Below are 19,416 nucleotides of genomic sequence, written 5' to 3'. Positions count from 1 at the left end.
TAGAATGGTATTGGGCACTGTTGTCTAAAGCTTGCAACAGCCCTTTAACATAGATGGTGTTATTTCCATCTTGCAGATGATGACACAGAGGCTTAGAGAGGTTAGTCACTAGCCACCTAGCACTGTGCAAGTAAACCTTACAAGAGGCTGATAGCCAACCAAGTCATTGACTCAAGAGTCTATGTTCTTCCACACAGAAAAAAGGGCTGACCTTCTGGCAAAAGTTGAAGTTTCCAGCTACAGCACAGTACGTGCTCTATTTTTACTTTGGGCCAGTTTCAGCAACCTTACTGTGACTTAAAAATTGGTTATTTTTAGATTCTATTCCCACTCTTTACTTCTGAATCAAAACATAATAAAGCACCAATTGTTTCAAAATGATTAACAATATTTACTCAGTGAATGACCACCTTCCCTCACATTTGTCGAAATTAAAATCACATAGAATTCTTAATACACTCTCACTACAAGTTAACTTCCACCCTTAAACCAGAAGTTGCTAATGTGTCCATGCAACTCTTCTTAGAGTTTATGTTGTTCAAACTATCATGGTTAGGTGCTATAAGGTGCGAGGGCAAAACACAGATAAAAGCATAACTTGAAATTATCCCTTCACAGAAGAAAATGTACACTAAGTACTAGTGAAAAAGAAAAGAGCAGATGCCGTGCTGCCAGAAAGCAACGCATCTCACAACCAGCTGCTGCGGGGTCAGGAGAGGGGCCACTGGTAAGGCCTTACCTTCGGGCTGGGAAGACTCTTCCGATTTATCGTCATCCTCCAGCTTTTCCTCTTCATCCTCTTCGGAACCTTTCTCTGAAACGGATTTGGACCCAGTGTCTGCGCCGACCTCAACACTTTTCAGTTCATTTTTCACAGAGTTGGCCTCTGCCTCACATTCCTGCTTGCTCTCCTTCCTGCTGCCGTCAGTTTCTTCTTCCTCTTCTTTGCCCTCACATTTCTCCTTGGCAGCTGGGTTTTCAGACTCCTCCACTTTGCCTTCGGCTTGTTCCAGTACCTTCTCATCTTGAATGTGAGCAGATGAGATGACTGGAGGAGTCTGGACAAATCCAACTGCCAGTGGGTTCAAGGAAGATGTATTACCTGCCCCTCTGTTTTGAGCAAAGTTTTTATGTGCATCCAAGAAGGATAACTCAGGGTCATTGAGGATGTGATAATCCGTCCGACTGACCCCATGTTTAGCAGCACCAACCAGCAAGTCTCGGTCATGCCGTCCGCACTCCCACCACTCCGGCAGATCCAAGCTTGGCTGGCAGAGCTTAAGCCTCTCTCCCAGCTGGGGGTGATGGAGAACCTGCTCGCGGATCTTCCGTAGCAGCTCAATGCGGTACAGAGTTCGAGAGGCTCGCTCCTCTGTGATCGGCTCAATTATGGAGGAGAGGTCGGGTGGTTCTGTAACACAGAAGGGCTCATATTTACTTGGGGAGAATTCAAGGGCATGCTACATTGTATACTTTCTTATTTTTCACTTTACTGGTCTTTTTGTATAGAACTTTGTTGCTAAATATACCTACCATCATCTGGCTTGACGGGCATTCGACATACTCGCCTACACATGGCCACAAAACAACTGAAGTATTTCTCCAAACTCTCATCAGATTTTTTGTCAAGCCTGGCAAAGGCTCGAAATTGGTTCCAGTCAAATTGCTGTTTCACAGGGTCAAAAATAACCCCAAAGGTGGATACCACACGGTAAAAATCAGCCTCTTCTCTTCTTGTCCACCTGTTGTTAGAAAGATTATATTAGCATGCATCATACTTCAGGAAAAGACTTAATATTTACTGTTTCTTTTCCTCTTTACCCCAGACTTAATACATGGTAGTTATTTGGGGGTGGGGAAACAGACTGCTCTGCTAGAGCGAGCCTTTCTTTGGTGGTCACTGCCTTTGATATGAGCCCTGTCTCTTGTGGGTCTACAGGAGCAGGGCAGAGGGGAATGTACCGGGAGCTGAGTAGAAACCCTGAAGAAACTCACTTTTGCCGCTTCTCAGATATAATAGCTTCCCTTTCCGCTTCCAGAGCTCTCACTTCCTCTCGAGGCCGCCGTCTGCGCCGGTCAGTCTTCATCAGGGCCTCTTGCCTCATCTGTTGCCTTTTATAGCTGCGCTGATAGGCAGTAATGAGCCGGCGCAGACGTGTAGTCAGGGTTGAAGTGTTAGGCCAGTAAAGTTGGCCTAACTCAGCATTACTCTCACTGTGCTTGCCTGAGGAAGTGGAAAAACATTTTTGAAATGTGTAGCTGCAATCTTGCAATATACAGAGTATTCCAACAAAACAGGATGACTCGTTAAGATTCAAATGACAGTGTGGGAAAGGGCATCTCAGTGCCCTCATTTTTAAAATATAAATAAGTAATAACATTCACTTGGAATACATACACTTATTTCTTTTTTAACTCCTTAGAGGGGATGAAAACATTATTTATTAGTCCTACATAAAGAAACACACTTTACAGCATAAACTTCTTATAAGGTACTCTCCTCTAATGTATGTGCAATAATCATCTTGAGTATAAAAAATAACTGCATAATTGTTGTGTAATGATTTTATATTTGGTAAAAGGTCAATATTCTAAATAAACTGAAAATATTTTAGGTGAATACTTAGCAAACGCTCTATGCTCTATTCCCAAGAGCTATAGCTTAGATGCTTAAAATTTTTCACTAATTAGTGTAAAATATAAATCAGCTAATTATCATCGAAGAAACAGTTATCCTATCTAAGAAATTCAATGTCATGAAAACACAGCCACTAACAAGAATTAAAATGATTCACAAAACAGGTCACTGTAGAAGAAATAAGGTGTTAAGACACTGCCATCGTGAAGCAGGACAGTCCCTACCACATGAACAATGACTGCTCAGTGCACGTCTGCTCGGCTACACGAGCTTTTCTGGGGCCTTACCTGTCACATGTATTTCCATGGATTCTTCCTTATCCTCTGGAGGAGAATTTGCAAATTCCTTGAAAGCAAAGCAAGAAACAGAATTATTTTAATTTGGGGGTCTCATTTTTCTTTGTCTTTTAAAGAAAAGGTCATTATCTATAAAGTTTAACAAGTCTTATGTGGGCATATAATATTTTAATGGAGCTATAAAAGCCAATATACTCAAGTTCATACATCTATTTCATCTTTGAATGGTGTTCTGGTTGGTTTATATTCTGGGTCTTCATCTTCTCTATCAAATTCTCCCCTATGTAAAACAAACACAAAAATTATCTGAATCATACTGATAAGCAAGAGAAGGAAGGGGGGTGGGTAGGAAAGAGTAACAATCTGCCCAGTGCTACTTTTAATTATGGGTTTGACATCAAAAGAAACTCTATCAGTATTTAAAACATGCAGCCATGGCAGTGTGGTGGAGGGGGTCCAGGGAGATTGCGGGAAATCACATTTGGAAAAGAAAAGCAAGTTTCAGATTATCAAGATAATGTATATTGTTTAAACAGTCATTACGACATACAAATACAGTAGACTGGTAAACATCACTTGAACTTCAAATCAGACACAATATAGTGTGTAGTGCAGGGTAAGAACTGAACCCTGCCAATAGATGTGAAACTGACATAAAGTTTATTCAAATTTTAAAATGTCCTTCTTACCCGTCACCACCATCTGCTAGCATGTCTGTTCCTCTTTGCTCGGCAGCTATGGCCTTGGCATCAGGCATACCGACTCGTTCCAGAAAGCACAGCGCGGGGTCAGCTCGCATGGAGTTGTACTTCTCATAGCCTGTGCCATGCCCATCCGTGCACAGAAAACACACAGAAACAAAGAAAGGCCCCATCACTGGCAAAATCACAGCACTGCCACAACACAAGTTTGTTTTTCAGTCAAGGTTAGCATCTATGTTGAATCCAAGTGGACCTTGTTTTAGTAGAGCATTCTATGGAACACTCCTTCTAGGGAAGCTACTGGGGGCCAAGTTACACTTCAGAGATATTATCAGAATTACCACAAACACTAACAGAAAAACAGGTTCAGAATAACTACAAGATGCCTGGGAGGATTTCTGACCCTATTTTTCCCCAGATCTAATTTTGCTTGACATTTAGAAGGATTCGCAATGTTCCTTTATGACCTCTGCAGGGGTGCGCTGAGTCCACCCCCATTCACTCTGTGAATAGCATCAGTCCTGCAGGAACTCGCATGGCTGGCTGAAAAAATCCCCATATACGTAAGGCCAGCGAACCTGTCTTATTAGGTTTAGGATGATGCATGTCAGTAAGATGACACTGTTCCCTCTATGGTTTTCAAACTGCAATTTGCTTTTTGACTGCTCAAGTTGACTAGATGGAAAATGGCAGATCCCAACAGTGCACTGCGGGAAAATGATTTTGAGGCTGAGCTCACAAAACGCGGCTGCAGTACATAGGCAGAACAGCACAATTCAATTAGGATGTGTACTACAACACACCGCTCCTAACTGCTGTAGAGCCGCAAGCCAAACTGTAATCATGAAAGGTTTTATAAGCCATCATTCTCCCCTTTAGTCAGGCTGGGCTGCTGAGAATACCTCCATGACCTCCAGAGAATTGGGATTATAATCAGGAATCGCTCACTGTATATATCATGCCAGTTCTGCATCCCCAGCCTTTCAAAGTTAACAAGACTGCATCCCACTCAGGGGAGCCGCGAGTTCTCAGCACTGACATTTGTGAAATATTGCTTGGAACAAAGCCCAGGAGGCACTTGTACAGATTAATAGCAGAGGTTAAGCCCACCGTCCACTTTGACACTGGTTGGCAGAGTTAGCAAGGGAAGCCGCGCTGGAAGCAAAGTTTAGGGAGAGCTATAGTACAACTTGGCTATTATTAAAACAAATATGGTTTGGGTTTTATTTACAGCCAAGAAAGAAATGTTTTCTTCTCAAATGCTCAACAAACATTCAAAAACAGCATCTGATATTTACAGTTCATATTAGATTTTTAGTACAGAAAAATGGTAGACGCCAAGAGTCCTTTGGAACTATCCTCATTAATATTATGACTTTGGAAAAGAGTATGTAAAGAGTTCTAAATAAAGACCAAGCCATACAGTCGAGATGTATTCAAACAGAAACGTCACTTACCATGTTTGAACACTCCAATTAAGAGGGATTTGTCTGCTTCCTTATCCCACCAATCTGCAGGAACTTCAGCATGGAAAGGTTCAGGGATCCACACATCGGCTTCACTGAAAGACAACATTTATAAGAAATATTAGTATTAAAAAAGAATTCTAAGTAATGAATGTGATACATAGCTCACATGCCCTCTCTTCCACGATAAACATCTGAGCATGGTGGGGAGGTATCAGCAAGGTTAAAAGAAAGGGCATGAGTCAGTAGCCCTCTGCCATGACCAGAAATGAACTTTATCACATGGTATCCCATTTTAAGGGTCATCTCAGAACACCAGTGCTTTAGTTCACACCTCTTTACACTGCAAACATAAATACAAACAGCCTTTTCCTGATTCTCATCACATCCCCAAGCATGAAGGACAAATACCGCATTCAAGATGCAAGAAAGGAGATGGGTTACTAGTGGCTTATGAAGGTTCTGAAACACAATCCATGATGTTTTCCGGCTACCCAGATTATCTCACTGAGGTTGAGAACAAACGTGAGCTCGCACTAACCTTGAGTCAGCACCCTCTAAGATCTTATCTGCCTGGTCTCCTATCACTTCTTGTCTTAGGTAGTACAGCATGCGGACACGCAGCAGGACCCTGGAGAGGAAGACAGAGGGGGGAAAAAGTTCTTAACTTCAGGACTGTTTGCCAACAGTGGCTTTTGGCAGCTGCTGCTGTTCATCCATCATCCTGCCAAGGCTGATTAGCCATGCTGTATGGTAGGCTTGAAGCGTGACAGATGGTGGCACATAATCACCTCTGTGTGGTGCTTTCTGCTGGCTTCCAACAGGCCTGCCTGGCAACCGCTCACACTGCACAGAGAGGGCCCGAGCTCAGCCCAGCCCAGGCGCACTTCATTTAGTTCTACCTAGTGCAGCTTGTGAAGTTTAGACACGTACCCTACCATTGCCTCTGAAGTATTGAAGCAAGTTTGTAAACAACTGAGCAGATGGCTTTCAGTAACTGTTCTGCTTCATTATCTCATAAAATTTCCTCAGCTGCTGCCTTAATACCATTTTTGGAAGCACATCAGAAGTTGTAGGAATAAACGAGATATAAAATCTGGTTTTACTACCTTACAATAAACCCTCAATATGGAATGTCAGGTTTTTCAGATTATACAACTTTGCTTCCGAGAAAGGAAGATGGCGACAGGGTGGGGTAGAAGGTGTGTCCTTGCTCTTCTCCTGAATGAAATACTATGTTAGACATTTTTATTCCTTCTAGTTTACTGTACCTGGGAACCTAAGTTGTAGTAGCTTGAAAAAAAAAAAAAATTAGAAAATTAAAATGTGTCCAATTCACTGACATTCTTAATCATTCTCAAGAAAGCGATTTTTTAAAACCCTTGGAATTCTAGGAACTAGATTTTCAGTCCTGCTTGGAGTTTCTCAATCGCTAAAACATAATTCTTTCAATAAAGTCCACCTGGTAAGTCCCAAAAGCCAGTGTCTACCAAAGCTAGCATCCCCTGCTGGACAGCCCTGGTGTGCATTCGGGACTGATACGTGAATCGTAGCCTTCTTGGCCATGAGTACATGATAATACAAATGCTATTTCCCCAGATGAATAATTCCATCATGTACTGGTACAGCACTTTACAACCAATGTCTCACACTTATACTAGCCCTTTTGATCTTCATGATAACCCTATGATGAAGCAGGGCAAGTTATAATTTCCATTTTCAAATGGGAAAACTGATGGTAGCAGAAGATAGGTGACAAATCTAAGGCCACAGAGTTACCTTGCACATGGCACAACTGGAACTAGGTCTTCAGGCTCTACTACACCATGCTGTTCTCAGGGTGTGGAAACTGTCCCTAAAACTTCAAAATAACAGCTAGGATTCACCACAACAGACAACTCCCAATCACACATCAACAGATGCTCTTCAACAGGCCCTCCCCCGACCACGAGCCTACTCACAGCCAGCATGGGTTCTGGATAGGCCAAGTGTGAGCTTATAAATCCCTGAAGAGACTCACTTTGGATAACTCATTTCTATTTCTTTAGATTTTTTTCTCTTGTTAACTCATGAGATTAAACATTGACTGTACCATACTGAACAGACATTTTCTAAGAGTGTAAGTGGGGTCGGACTTCAGGGAGCACTCTTGTGCCACAGCAGTAACCACCAAGTTTCTGAGATACCAAAAGGGTTGGAGGTAATGGTTCTGAAGATGCCTCAGAGCCTCACCACAGCCCCAAGGAGCGGGGAAGACTTCCGAGCTGACGCTGCCCTCATCTACTCGGGTTCAAACCTGGTTCTGCCCCCTAACTGGCTGAGGGTCCTTGAGGAGGTTACTCAACTTTAGTCTCATTTTTCTTGTCAGTTAAATGGGGATAAAAATCATACTAATCTTAGACAACTCAAACAGATAATCCATATAAAGTGCTTGGCATGCTGCCAGTATTATGTGCTCAGACTTTGTTGCTGCTACTTTTACAAAGAGAAATGCATACTTATTTACATCCTGCCTTATCCAGCTGAGATCTTGCTGCCGAGGTCTACTGGACTCACCAGGAAAGTGAGTCCTCAAGAGGCTGAATAACTTGCTCAAGGTCACACGAAGCTAGGACATAGAGCTGATCAGTAGCATTGTTGCCTGAACTAGTGATACGGAAAAATGCATATTCAGAACAAGGAAACAACATATGCAGATGTTAGTTTAATAGGAACTGTTAACAGAATCCCAAGCAATGAAATAAATTTAGTTTCAATATTCTTCAATTATCTATAGTCAGTTTTTGGAAATAAAGGTAAGAAATATGATTCTAAGCTCACAGGCAGAAAAAATGGACCCAGCAACTGAGGCAATATTAAGCAAAAAATAATACATGAACTCCCCAGTCTTCCCTCCACTGTACGCAGTTAGTTGAAGGTGGGATCATATAACGCTGACTACTATTCTCTAACCAATACTGGTTAAAAACCAGTCCTCTACAATGCTCATGGCACCATTATTCACAACAGCCATGATAACCAGCCCAAGTGTCCGTCAACAGATGACTGGGACAAACAAAACGTGGCGTATACACACAATGGAATACTATTCAGCCATAAACAGGAATGAAATTCTGACATTGTAACACAAACGAACCTTGAAAATATTAAGTGAAGTAAGCCAGGCACAGAAGGACAAATAATCTGTGATTCCCCTAGGAGATACACAGAATAGACAAACTAATAGAAACAGAAAGTAGAATAGTGATTGCCAGGGGCCAGGCAAGTTACTGTTTAATTGATATAGTGTTTATATTTGGGAAGATGGAAACATTTCGGGTACAGATAGTGAGTATACAGCATTGTGAGTATAATTAATGCCAATGAATTGTTCACTTATAAATGGTAAAAATGGTAAATGTTGTGTCGTGTATCTTACCATGTTAAAAAAATAATCAGTCACCTAAAGGTATGCTCTCCTGTAACTTGACACCACATTTCAAGAAAAATGGTAAGGCTGTGCAAAGGCAATAACTACACCATTTAAAAGTCTTAATAACAGAGCTGTCCCTCCATATCCGCAGGAGTATCGTTCCAGGACCCCCCTCAGACACCAAGATCCGCAGATGCTCAGGTCCTTCAGTTCACCCTCCAAATCTGCGAGTTCTGCATCTGCAGACATGAAGGGCCGACTGCATGTATTTTTTAAAGAATAAAAAGGGAATTAAGCTCTCCAGGTCCACCCTCTAATAACATACTTGTTACAGTGATGCTTCAGGTGTTTCTTGTAGCTGTCTTCCTGGAACAGGGCATCTGGGTTGCAGCTGGCCAGCCAGTCGGCATCCTGCACCACCGGCTGTGTGCTCTGGGCTTTCACCTTCTTTCCCTTCCTTCCCCTTGGCACAGGGGCTGACAAACCTAGAATCACCATCATAATAATAATAGAAGCCTTTTACATTCCAGTTATAGTGTCAATGGCAGAGAGCTTAATGCATGAGGCAGGGAAATACGGGGTGTATGTCACATCTCTTTATCAACAGCATGTCACAAAGGTTCCTGGTGGCTTTGTGACCCTGTTGCACAAACAGCATGGTGGAGACCTACCGGAATGGTTGACCAAGGCTCGAGTCTGGCCATCTGCTGTGGGTGTGATCAGATCCCAGATGAAGCTTTTGATATTCTCATCCCCTTTGTAATGATTAAGACAGTACACCAGGATGGTTCTGCAGATGGTTTCTACATCTTGCTCAGTGAGTTGGCGTTTATAGCGTCCGTGGGAAAGAATGTCTGTCCACCGTCCCCAACTGCAAAGCAAATATCCAGCATGCAGAGGTGCCTGTAAGTTTTGATTTATGGCTTTACTTTAACAGTCAGGTACCAGCGTTGGGAAATCCTGGGTCAAAACTAGCAACAATTCACACTGGGTGATAGGAAAGCAATCCAGGGTGCAAGAGTTAAAAACACTCCCTTACACAGTAAGCTGCCCCTCAGTTCACTGCTCCTAAGCGCATGAGTTGAACTGCTACAAGAATAACGCCCACAAAGCTAACCCTGGCCTTTCCAGGTAAATGAAGGATGTAGCAGCAATTTTCAGGACATGAGTGCATCCAAGGGCCTGGAAATTACGGACTTTGCTTCACACTGTCATGATTAGTACATTTTGATGTTGACCAACAATCTGAGATAAAAGGCAACTCAAGATAAAAGGTGTGACTACCCCAAAATCAAGGATGCGATGCTGCACAGTATGGCTGCATCAATCCACCTCTAAGGGGATGCCCAGTCACTGGTGAAAGGTTCTGGAAAGCTCTGAAGTTCCTTTTGAAACAGGGAGTAATAACCCCAAGCATAAGAACTATTACAGGCAAGATATTCTGCCAACCCTCAGGTCCTCATGAGAAATGAGTGGGAGAAAGGACTACGGACAGAAGACAGAAGCAAACAGACAACACACCATGGGGCCTGACTGCCTGTTTCGTGTTATAATCCCAGGCTAAACAGTGCTGTGCTGTCTCATCTGGGAGCTATGGAGTAAGACCACACAACAAATAGGTACGGAGGCAGGCAGCAGCAGGTGCTGTCTGAGCCATGTCTTCTCCCAGGCGACAGCAGACTGAGCCACCAAGGCAGTGCCCATGGTATGAACAACCCCTCTGCTGCAGACTGACAGTTGTGTTTGGAGCAGAGAGCAGTGCACATCCTCCCTCAGGCCCTGCCCCTCACTTGGTCTCTTGTCACTCCCTGGTCCTCTCTGGTTCCTGTGAACTTCTTGAAGTTTCTCCAACCACAAGGCTAGCTCTCACTGCTAGGCTTTAGAACACACTACTCTATCTGCTGGGACCTCACTTCCCTTCCCTACCCAAACCCCAGCACTCCCTCTTACCCTGGCTGATTTGTGATATCCACCAAGTCACAAACTGTACATGCCACCTTTTGTGGAATTCCTCCTTTCACTCCTCCTAACCCCAGAAGTGGGGAGACAACACTGGAGCTGTCTTAACAGCGAGCTGACAGGCTCTATGCTCCACAGCGGAGTGCTTCCCTGTCACAGTATTGTCACAGTCTGCACCACTTCTACTTGCTCACCTGCCTGCCTGAGCCATGACTGTCTTGCTCAGAGCTCCACCCCTAGTGACTGAGAGGATCCTAGACAGTGCCCAGCACATAGGTGTTCAGCACGTAGTGATAACAATGGGAAGAGGGAAGGGCCTGACTGAAAGACAATCTGCGCTAAGCACACTTCTTAGCTGTAGGAGTTATTTATGTGTTCCATTCCTAAAGTTACCCACAGAACTCTCAAATCTGATGATTGTGCTGAAACATGGCAGCAGGCATGGGTAGAAAAGGGCTTTTGGGGGCAGGGCTTTTGGGACACAGGGGGTGAGTCTCTGCCCCATGTAAGAAGAGACAAGAGAGGATGTCCAGCTTCACAGATAATGATGATGGACTTCTGTTGAATAAGCATTTATCAGCACTGTGTGTCTGCTCACACTGCACTACACACTGAGGGCACAATGAAGGAGCTTCCATCCTCAAGGAGCTGCAAATCGAAAGAGGGAGGCGACTCAAAAATTGTAAACAACATGATGAGTGTGATGGGAAGTGCAGGCCAGACTTAGTTGCAGAGCACAAGCTGATGCCTGCGTCTGACACCCACGGAGAGCAGAAGGGAGGTAGGTCACCTCCCAGTGGAGGTACACGTTGGGGGGTCCTCTAGGCAGTGGGAAGAGCTTGTGCAAAGACACAGATGAGATGGAGCATGGTACACTGAAGGAGATGAAGCCGTCTGTCCTAACAGAAGCTTGGACTGCCCATGGGAAAGAACCAACAGAAGACAAGGGCCCAGAAGAGCTCTGGATGCCATGTCAGCATATGTTTGTGTTTACTCTGAAACTAATGGTAATTCATTGGAAGAAATCATCCAAGACAGGATGTCATCAGATCTGTAGAAAGGTTACTCTAGTAGCAGTTTTTTTTTTTTTTTTTTAACAGGAGTTGCCTGTAGTCCCACAATCTGCTAGAGAACTCTTTATTGACCAATTCAGATATTTACTGAGCACCCTGCCATTCGAAGTACTGCTTCGGGCATCACAGTGATTCAGAGATAAATCAGACATGGATCCTGCCTTTCAGAAACCTGTAGTCCAGCAGGAAAAATACAACACTTTCACAAAGTTCAAATGACCATTCATGTTTCATATGAGTTGCAAGGAAGAATTTAACAAGTGAGATTACTGCCTTCGACAATTTTTTATAAAAGAAATATTAAAAGCTTACGACAGTCATAAATTTTATGCAAAGCTTGTAAAGTGAGAAAAGATTATGTAATTTTGACACTTTGTTCTTAATTATTAATAATCAACATGTAAATCTGGATCTGGCCTAATTGCTTAAGGTACACACAAGCACCTTAACTTCAGGTGACCTCTGAACCAGAAGCATCTGAACAACTTAGATTATGTTAACCAAATGGCTCCAAAGCCCTGTAAAGTTACTGCAGAAGCATTCATTTGACTGTGCAAAGGGGTGTCACACAAATTCAAACACAAATATAGCTTTTCTCTACCAGTTGGGAATTCTAACTACAGTTACAATAAAATTCCATCTTACGTAGTGAGTCCTACTTACCCATAGACAAGCAGATTCTTCTCCACCCTGAAACACTCACTCCTTGCATAGCCCTGTGACTTATCCTGGGGGCGCCGTGGCTTTGCACAGGGCTTTTCTTCAGAATCACTTTCCAAGTCTGAGAACTCCATCAGCTCATCTTCCTTCACTGCACTGTAGAGCCTGGTCTGCTTTCTCACTCTTGGAGTATCAATAACCAGGTTGTTCTAACAAAAGAGAAGATACATTTGAAACTTCTCAAAGAGTGGCTCTTGGTTTAGATCAGATAGGTGTTCGAATGGGACTTCTTACTCACCCTCCCATTCAAGGCATCAATATCCAATTCAGCCTTCTTAGCCCACTTTTGCCAGAAATTTGGATCATCCAAGGAAATATCTGTTCTATTTCCAGATGCAACAAAACTGGCCTAAAGAGAAAAAAGAAACGCATTACTTTGAGAAGCTTTTCTCAGAAGTAGAATGTAAAGCAGCTTTTATGTATTTGCTCCAATATTGTGCATTCCCCCACTTACGCCAGACACTACAGTAGATGGGACTAGAATGACAGACTGGCCCTCAGGCAGCTCACTGACCAGGGCCTGAGATCAAACCAAAGAATTACACTGCAGCATGATAAATGACAGGGAGCAAGGGTATAGACCAGTGCAAGTGATATACAGAGGAGGGGCCTCTAACCTGGTTCAGGCAGGGTGTTGCTGGAAACTGAGAAGAAAAGGCTCTTCCATAAAATGATGCCTGAACCATTTTAAAACATTCATAAAACAGGAAAGCATGTGGAAATGTTCACAGCAGAGCACGTGCCAAGGCACAGAGAGTAAAGGGGATAAGGTAGTCAGGGAAGAAGAGCCAGAGGTCAAGCTGGTGAGGGAGAGAGAAGCCAGGTCAAGCAGTGTCTTGTATGTGTTATTAACAGGGTTTGAACTCTATCCTGAGGGAACCAGGAACTATTTGAAAATAGGAATAATCTCATTATGGACACAATCATATCCAGAGTCACAAGTTGGAAAGGTCATACCAATGCTTGGAGCATGGAGGTCAGAACACAGCAGAAGAGGCCACTGTAATAATTTACAGAAGAAATAACAAAATGGAGAAAAGAAGGTGGTTTAGAAACACATTCTTTAGGCCAGGCATGGTGGCTCACACCTGTAATCCCAGCACTTTGGGAGGCCGAGGTGGGTAGATGGCTTGAGGTCAGGAGTTTGAGACCAGCCTGGCTAACATGATGAAACCCTGTCTCTACAAAAAACGCAAAAATTAGCCAGGCATGGTGGTGCACACCTGTAATCCTAGCTACTCGGGAAGCTGAGGCAACAGAATTGCTTGAACCCAGGAGGTGGAGGTTGCAGTGAGCCGAGATTGCGCCACTGCACTCCAACGTGGGCAACAGAGCAAGACTCTGTCAAAAAAAAAAGAAACATATTCTTTAAAAGGTAAAATTCTTGGGAAGCTGAAGGTGGAAGGTCACTTGAGCCATGTGTTCAAGTCTGGCCTGGGCAACATAGTGAGACATCATCCCAAAAATAAAACAAAAGGCAAAATTAATGGAGTCACAATCTAGGTACAAGTGAAATATGAAAGAAGAGGAAGCCAGGAAAAACCTCAGCATCCATCTCAGGCATCTGAATGATGTCAGTCAGGTGGACAAACAGAGACAGGGGCAGGAGGAGAGACAGGGGTGATAAGTTTGGCTGTGCACATATTGAATACACAGTGCCTGTGAGCTCTGAGAAAATAATCTGACACAAGGCTGAAAGATGTAAGGGAGAAGATGTGGGTCTCAAAACCCACAGGAGAAGAGCCTTTCCAGATTGGAGCAGCTAGGACAATCGGATAGCCACATGCAAAATGAAGGTTGGACCCCTACCTCACACCATACACAAAACTCTATCCAAATGGGATCACAGACCAAAATGTAAGAGTTAAAAACTATAAATCTTGGAATCTAAGTTATGCTAGTGAATAACATTATGCTAACTGAATGAAGCCAGACACAAAAGATCATATACCATATGATTCCATTTATATGAACTGCCCACTGTCCAGAGTAGGCAAATCTGTAGAAAACATAAATCTTTGTGGGCTTGGGTTTGACAATGCACTAAAAACACAAGCGATAAAATAAATTTGGTAAACTGGGCTTCATTAAAATTACATGCTATTAAGAAGAGAGGAGGAGAAAATATCTGCAATCATATTAATACAGAACTTTCATACAGAACATATTTTAAGTCTGAAACATTAATAAAAAGAAACTCAAAAAATGAACAAAGAACTTAAATAGAATTTTTTCCAAAGATGATCTACATCTGGCCAATAAGCACACGAAAAGATGCTCAATATCATCAGAGAAATGCAAATAAAAACCAGAGTGGGATATGACCTCACACCCATATGACCTCACACCCATTAGGATGGCTAAAACTAAAAACTCAGATAATAAAAAGTATTGGGGAGGATATGGAGTTCCATTTCCTCCATATCCTCATCTATACTTCTTACTATCTGACTTGGAAGGAAAATAGTACAGTCACTTTAGAAAACAGTCTGGCAGTTCCTCAAAGGGTCAAACATGAAGTTAACATAGGACCCAGCAATTCCACTCCTGGTATATACCCAAGAGAAATGAAAACAAATCCATATAAAAACTTGTACACAAATATCCATAACAACATTCTTCATAATAACCAATAGTAAAAACAACCCAGATGTCCATTATCAACAAGTAAATGTGGTATACCCATAACATGGAATATTGTTCAGCAATAAAAAGGAATGAATTACTGATCCACGCTACAACATGGATGAACCTCAAAAACATTATGCTAAGTGAATGAAGTCAGACACAAAAGATCATACATCATCTGATTCCATTTACATGAACTGTCCACTGTCCAGAAAAGGCAAATCTGTAGAAAAAGAAAGTAGATTCATGCTTTCCAGATATGGCAGACTGGTATGGACAGGAAGGGGGAATGACTGCTAATGAGCATGAGGACCTTTCTGGGGTAATGGAAATGTTCCAAACTTAGATTGTGGCAATATTTGCTCAAGTCTGTAATATGGTAAAGGCATTGAATTGTACACGAAAGAGAGGTTAATTGTATGGTCAGTTAATTACATTTCAATAAACTTGTTAAAAATAAAAGTACAGAGTGGGCCTCAGTGAGATGGCTAGAACAAAATGCAGGTGAAACCTCAGAAGGGGCTCTCAGGTGGAACCATCCAGTGTACTCAGTGGTGACCCTGGCCAGAGCAGCTCTGATAGAGAGGCAGGGAACGGGTGCAAGCTGGAAGCTGAGAAAGCTGAAAAATAAGTAGAAAGGGAGACAGTAGAGGCTGCAGTAGGTTACGTTTGTGTGGATTTTAGCTTTGAAGAGTTTACATATGGAGATATAGCTAAAGGAGAAAACAGAGGAGAGGTGTTTTTAAAGGAGTGACTTGATCATTCTTATAGGCTGTTTCAAAAACCAGCATCTGGGGAGAGAAGGAAGATGCCAACGGAGCAGGATCTCAGAAGTGGAGAGGATAGAGTCTAGAACACAAGTTAGCGATTAGCCTCAGGAGCTGGGAAGCAGATACAAGGATGACAAGGTGAGGGCCAATACCAGTGGCAGGTACACAGAAGATAAACCAAAGCATAAAGAAAGCTTCATGTGCCAGGGGTTCCACAGGGAGTTAATGATTAATTTGATTAATTCCCAATGCATCTTGTAAGCACTTTTACAAGGTACTTTTCACATGAACTCCGTCATGCTTCTATGGAAAACCTGGCCTCTTCAGATCGATTCACACCTTAGCAAATGTGGAACCTTTCCCTTCCGACTCAATGGTAATGGTGTGGGTTCGACGTAGGAGGATCTGATCAATATCTTCTTCACAGAATTTAGACCCTTCATCCTCCTCATCCATGAGTGCACCATAGGCCCCTTTTCGTAGAAGATCCTCTATTTCTTTCTTGGAAAGCTGTTGTACCTGTTTTAGAGAAATATTTAAAATACTCAAAATAATTTAGAATTAAGAGGTTTGCAGACTAAACAAATGCTGCATTTTTCTCAAAGAGAGTAAACCTAAATTATAACAAAGGAAAGTGTTACAAAATACACTTAAAATATTGAGGTCGAAAAATAATCAAAGGCTGAGTAATTTCTTACTATTAGTTAAATAAAGGAAGGTGCCAGAATAAATGAATGGTTTGGGCAAGGGTGGTTTTACCCCATTGGTAGCATTTTCTCTTCCACTCATAGACTGTAGCACAGCTTTATCCAGGCCCAGTTTCAAACTAGCCTTGTCGAACATTTCCCTTTCATAGGAATTTCTTGTAATCAGCCTGTAGATTTTCACAGATTTGCTCTGTCCTATTCTATGACATCTAGCCTGAGCCTGGAAGAAAAATGAAATTAATAGTTACTGCAATGAACCAAATGTTCGTGACTCCCCACCAAATTCACATGCTGAAACCCTCATTCCAATGTGATGGTATTTGGAGGTGGGGCCTTAGGGAAGTAATTAGGTCATGAGGGTGGAGTCCTCACGAACAGGATTAGTGCTCATATAAAGAGGCGAGAGAGCTGGCTCTCTTTAAGCTGGGTGAGGACACAGCAAGACGATAACTGTCCATAAACCAGGAATAGGGCCCTCACCAAGAACCTGACTCTGCTGGCACTCTGATTTTGGACTTCCAACCTCCAGAACTGTGAGAAATAAATGTCTGTTGTTTAAGCCACCCAATTTATGGTATTTTGTTAAGGAGACCTGAGCTAAGACGGCTACCAAAGAATGACAAGACTCAACTGCCAGTTCTAAGACCCTATCTATGTGCCAATAAATAGAGGTGCAGTTTAGAAGAAGGTTAAAACTAAAAAATTTCTTCTCACATTATTAATCAACAGGTTACTAGTTGGTTACTTGCTCTGAATCATAGGACACAGCCTGAGTGACGATGCAACATTAATTTATGGGTCTGACTGGGACTCTCTGTCATAGTAAGCAGAATGTCTTCTTTTTTAAAGGCATCAGGACTTTCTTGTGCATTTACCTGGAGGTCATTTTGGGGATTCCAGTCTGAATCAAAGATAATGCAGGTATCAGCAGCAGTGAGGTTAATGCCTAAACCTCCTGCCCTTGTACACAGGAGGAAAACAAACCTATCAGAATCAGGTTTGGAGAATCTGTCGATAGCTGCCTGGCGGAGGTTGCCTCTTACTCGGCCGTCGATCCTTTCATATGGGTACCTAGAAAACATCAGTGTGAACAAGGAGGCCTGACACATAGCGACAACATACTTGCTCCTTTTTTAAATTTTTAATTATTACAATATGGAATACATATTAAAAAGACTAATATGACTTAACAGAACTAATCTCAGAGCAAATAGGGTTTATTGGCGTTTTTTATATAATTGATTGAATGACCAAGGATTAAATTTTATTTTACTTCCTCTCCAGGGAAATAGTTAAATTCTAAAAACAGCTGACACCTATAACAGTAAGATAACAAATAATTTCAATTTTAAGTAAGAACTATTCTCCCCTACTCAAATAAAGGCAACGGGGAAATAAAATTGCCTAAAAACGTATGCAGTGTCCTCCTGTAGTCAACACATAAAATAATCATCATATACATCTATAGATTTAAAAATGACATGTGATGCATTTCCCCCATTCTAGCCCCTTTATCATAGATTCCACTTTTAGGTGGACTGCTTGGACCCCTGTGAAGGTAATTTTAGATTTCCTTTTTATTATTCTGATATGGTGGTCCTCACCGTCTTTGAATGAGGTAGTCTTCCAGTATGTCCAAGCAGCGCACCATCTGGGAAAAGATAAGCACCCTGTGGCCACCAGCCTTCAGTTTTGGCAGCAGCTTGTCAATCAGCACTAGCTTGCCAGCAGCCTGGATCATTGCCTGGAGCTGAAAATCTGGAGACTCTGCATTGTGTGTTTCTTTAAACTCTTCCAAAATTTTCTCTTCAGCACCTGCAGAGATTGGACAGCATAACGTGAATACTGTAAAAGGTTTTTATTACTAAAAACAATGAACTTGCTTTCAAAACCCATTGCAAACTGTAGGAACCAGAACACCAAACTCCTGCTTATGAACAAGAATCCATCCACTTACTCACAGTTGGGTCTATACAAAACTGTGGATGTACAAAAGGGATAAAAGTTTTAAGCACAACACATTGAGGCATTTAGGGGGAAAACCACATTTTTCAACAAACAAATGTTTGCTGTCTGTAAAAACGGAATTTCAACAACAGACTGTCAAGCCAGAAGTGGCAGAAACAAGCCAAGGGCCAGATACCTACAGAAAATTTGGAACCTAAATTGCTAAAGAAATGAAGAAATGTTTACTAGCTGAACATAAACACAAACAACAAAATCTGTTCCGAAATGAAAAAACAAAGGAATAGAGTCCTAACAATTATAGCGTAAGAGCAATAGTAGTTTGGATCTATAATTGCATATTAATATAGGCAAAGGAACTACAAAAAGAGGAATTTATTTCCAGGACAATTTCTTGGAATATTTGTGGAGGACCTAAGCATACATCTACTGTAATCTCTAAATCTCCCTCCACATTCATTCCCATCTGGTAATTTTTCCTAAGATACAAAAATTCTATCTTGAACTATCCAAATCTTTTAAAATTAAAAACAAACAAACCTTTAAGTGTTTGACACAAGACTTCTGTGTTTAAACCCTTCTTTTCCCTCTCGTAGCCCCACATGGATTTTTGCTGGTCCAAAGACTTGGGTACATTGGAAAGAGGCCTCAAGAAGATGACATCTTCCTAAGGAAAGATGGCCCAAGACATCCCTGCCTGACACATGCTTATTTAGGAAGCAGCAGGCTAAGCTTCCTTCAACTGCTTAGGTGGCTTAACTAGAATTACGCAGCATTGGTCTGGCCTCCTCCTGCCTCTGGGGTTAATCAGGACATAGCTGTTGTGTTCAGCTCTTTTCCCTGAAGGTGGAGGATGTGCTCAACTATTCTTCAGAAAATACAAACACACACATTCATCTTAATGGGATTGTTTCCCAGACTTTAACTGTGCCAGAAACTTAAAACTACCTTCCTACCACTGGTTTTTAACATGTGAACTAACTATACACAAGATGGGGATACATAAACCTCAAAGAGGCTTTAAAGGTTGGGTCAGTGGGACAGACAACCACAGTCTCTCACATGGTACTGCTGCAACAAG

General features: G+C 42.2%; 1 protein-coding gene across 6 annotated transcripts in view; it reads right to left on the bottom strand.

Annotated features, from left to right (window-relative positions):
* CHD7 (chromodomain helicase DNA binding protein 7) overlaps positions 1 to 19,416 on the bottom strand; it is a 187,821-nt gene that overhangs the window by 12,711 nt on the left and 155,694 nt on the right. For all 6 annotated transcript variants that reach the window (XM_024251193.3, XM_024251195.3, XM_024251194.3 and 3 more), the window contains exons 16-31: positions 17,975 to 18,185; positions 17,246 to 17,441; positions 16,423 to 16,590; positions 16,003 to 16,182; positions 12,504 to 12,614; positions 12,209 to 12,414; positions 9,185 to 9,384; positions 8,839 to 8,998; positions 5,643 to 5,732; positions 5,093 to 5,196; positions 3,624 to 3,753; positions 3,142 to 3,214; positions 2,926 to 2,983; positions 1,996 to 2,224; positions 1,534 to 1,742; positions 740 to 1,411 (exon numbers count right to left, since the gene is read on the bottom strand). In XM_024251193.3, coding sequence (XP_024106961.2) covers positions 740 to 1,411; positions 1,534 to 1,742; positions 1,996 to 2,224; positions 2,926 to 2,983; positions 3,142 to 3,214; positions 3,624 to 3,753; positions 5,093 to 5,196; positions 5,643 to 5,732; positions 8,839 to 8,998; positions 9,185 to 9,384; positions 12,209 to 12,414; positions 12,504 to 12,614; positions 16,003 to 16,182; positions 16,423 to 16,590; positions 17,246 to 17,441; positions 17,975 to 18,185 — 2,997 coding nt within the window. The remainder of the gene's footprint in view (positions 1 to 739; positions 1,412 to 1,533; positions 1,743 to 1,995; positions 2,225 to 2,925; positions 2,984 to 3,141; positions 3,215 to 3,623; positions 3,754 to 5,092; positions 5,197 to 5,642; positions 5,733 to 8,838; positions 8,999 to 9,184; positions 9,385 to 12,208; positions 12,415 to 12,503; positions 12,615 to 16,002; positions 16,183 to 16,422; positions 16,591 to 17,245; positions 17,442 to 17,974; positions 18,186 to 19,416) is intronic.

The sequence above is a fragment of the Pongo abelii genome, chromosome 7, assembly GCF_028885655.2.
Source record: "Pongo abelii isolate AG06213 chromosome 7, NHGRI_mPonAbe1-v2.0_pri, whole genome shotgun sequence".
In the NCBI taxonomy this organism is placed as follows: Eukaryota; Metazoa; Chordata; class Mammalia; order Primates; family Hominidae; genus Pongo; species Pongo abelii.
The sequence above is the reverse complement of the archived record's forward strand: the minus strand, read 5'-3'. Positions and strand labels throughout refer to the sequence as shown.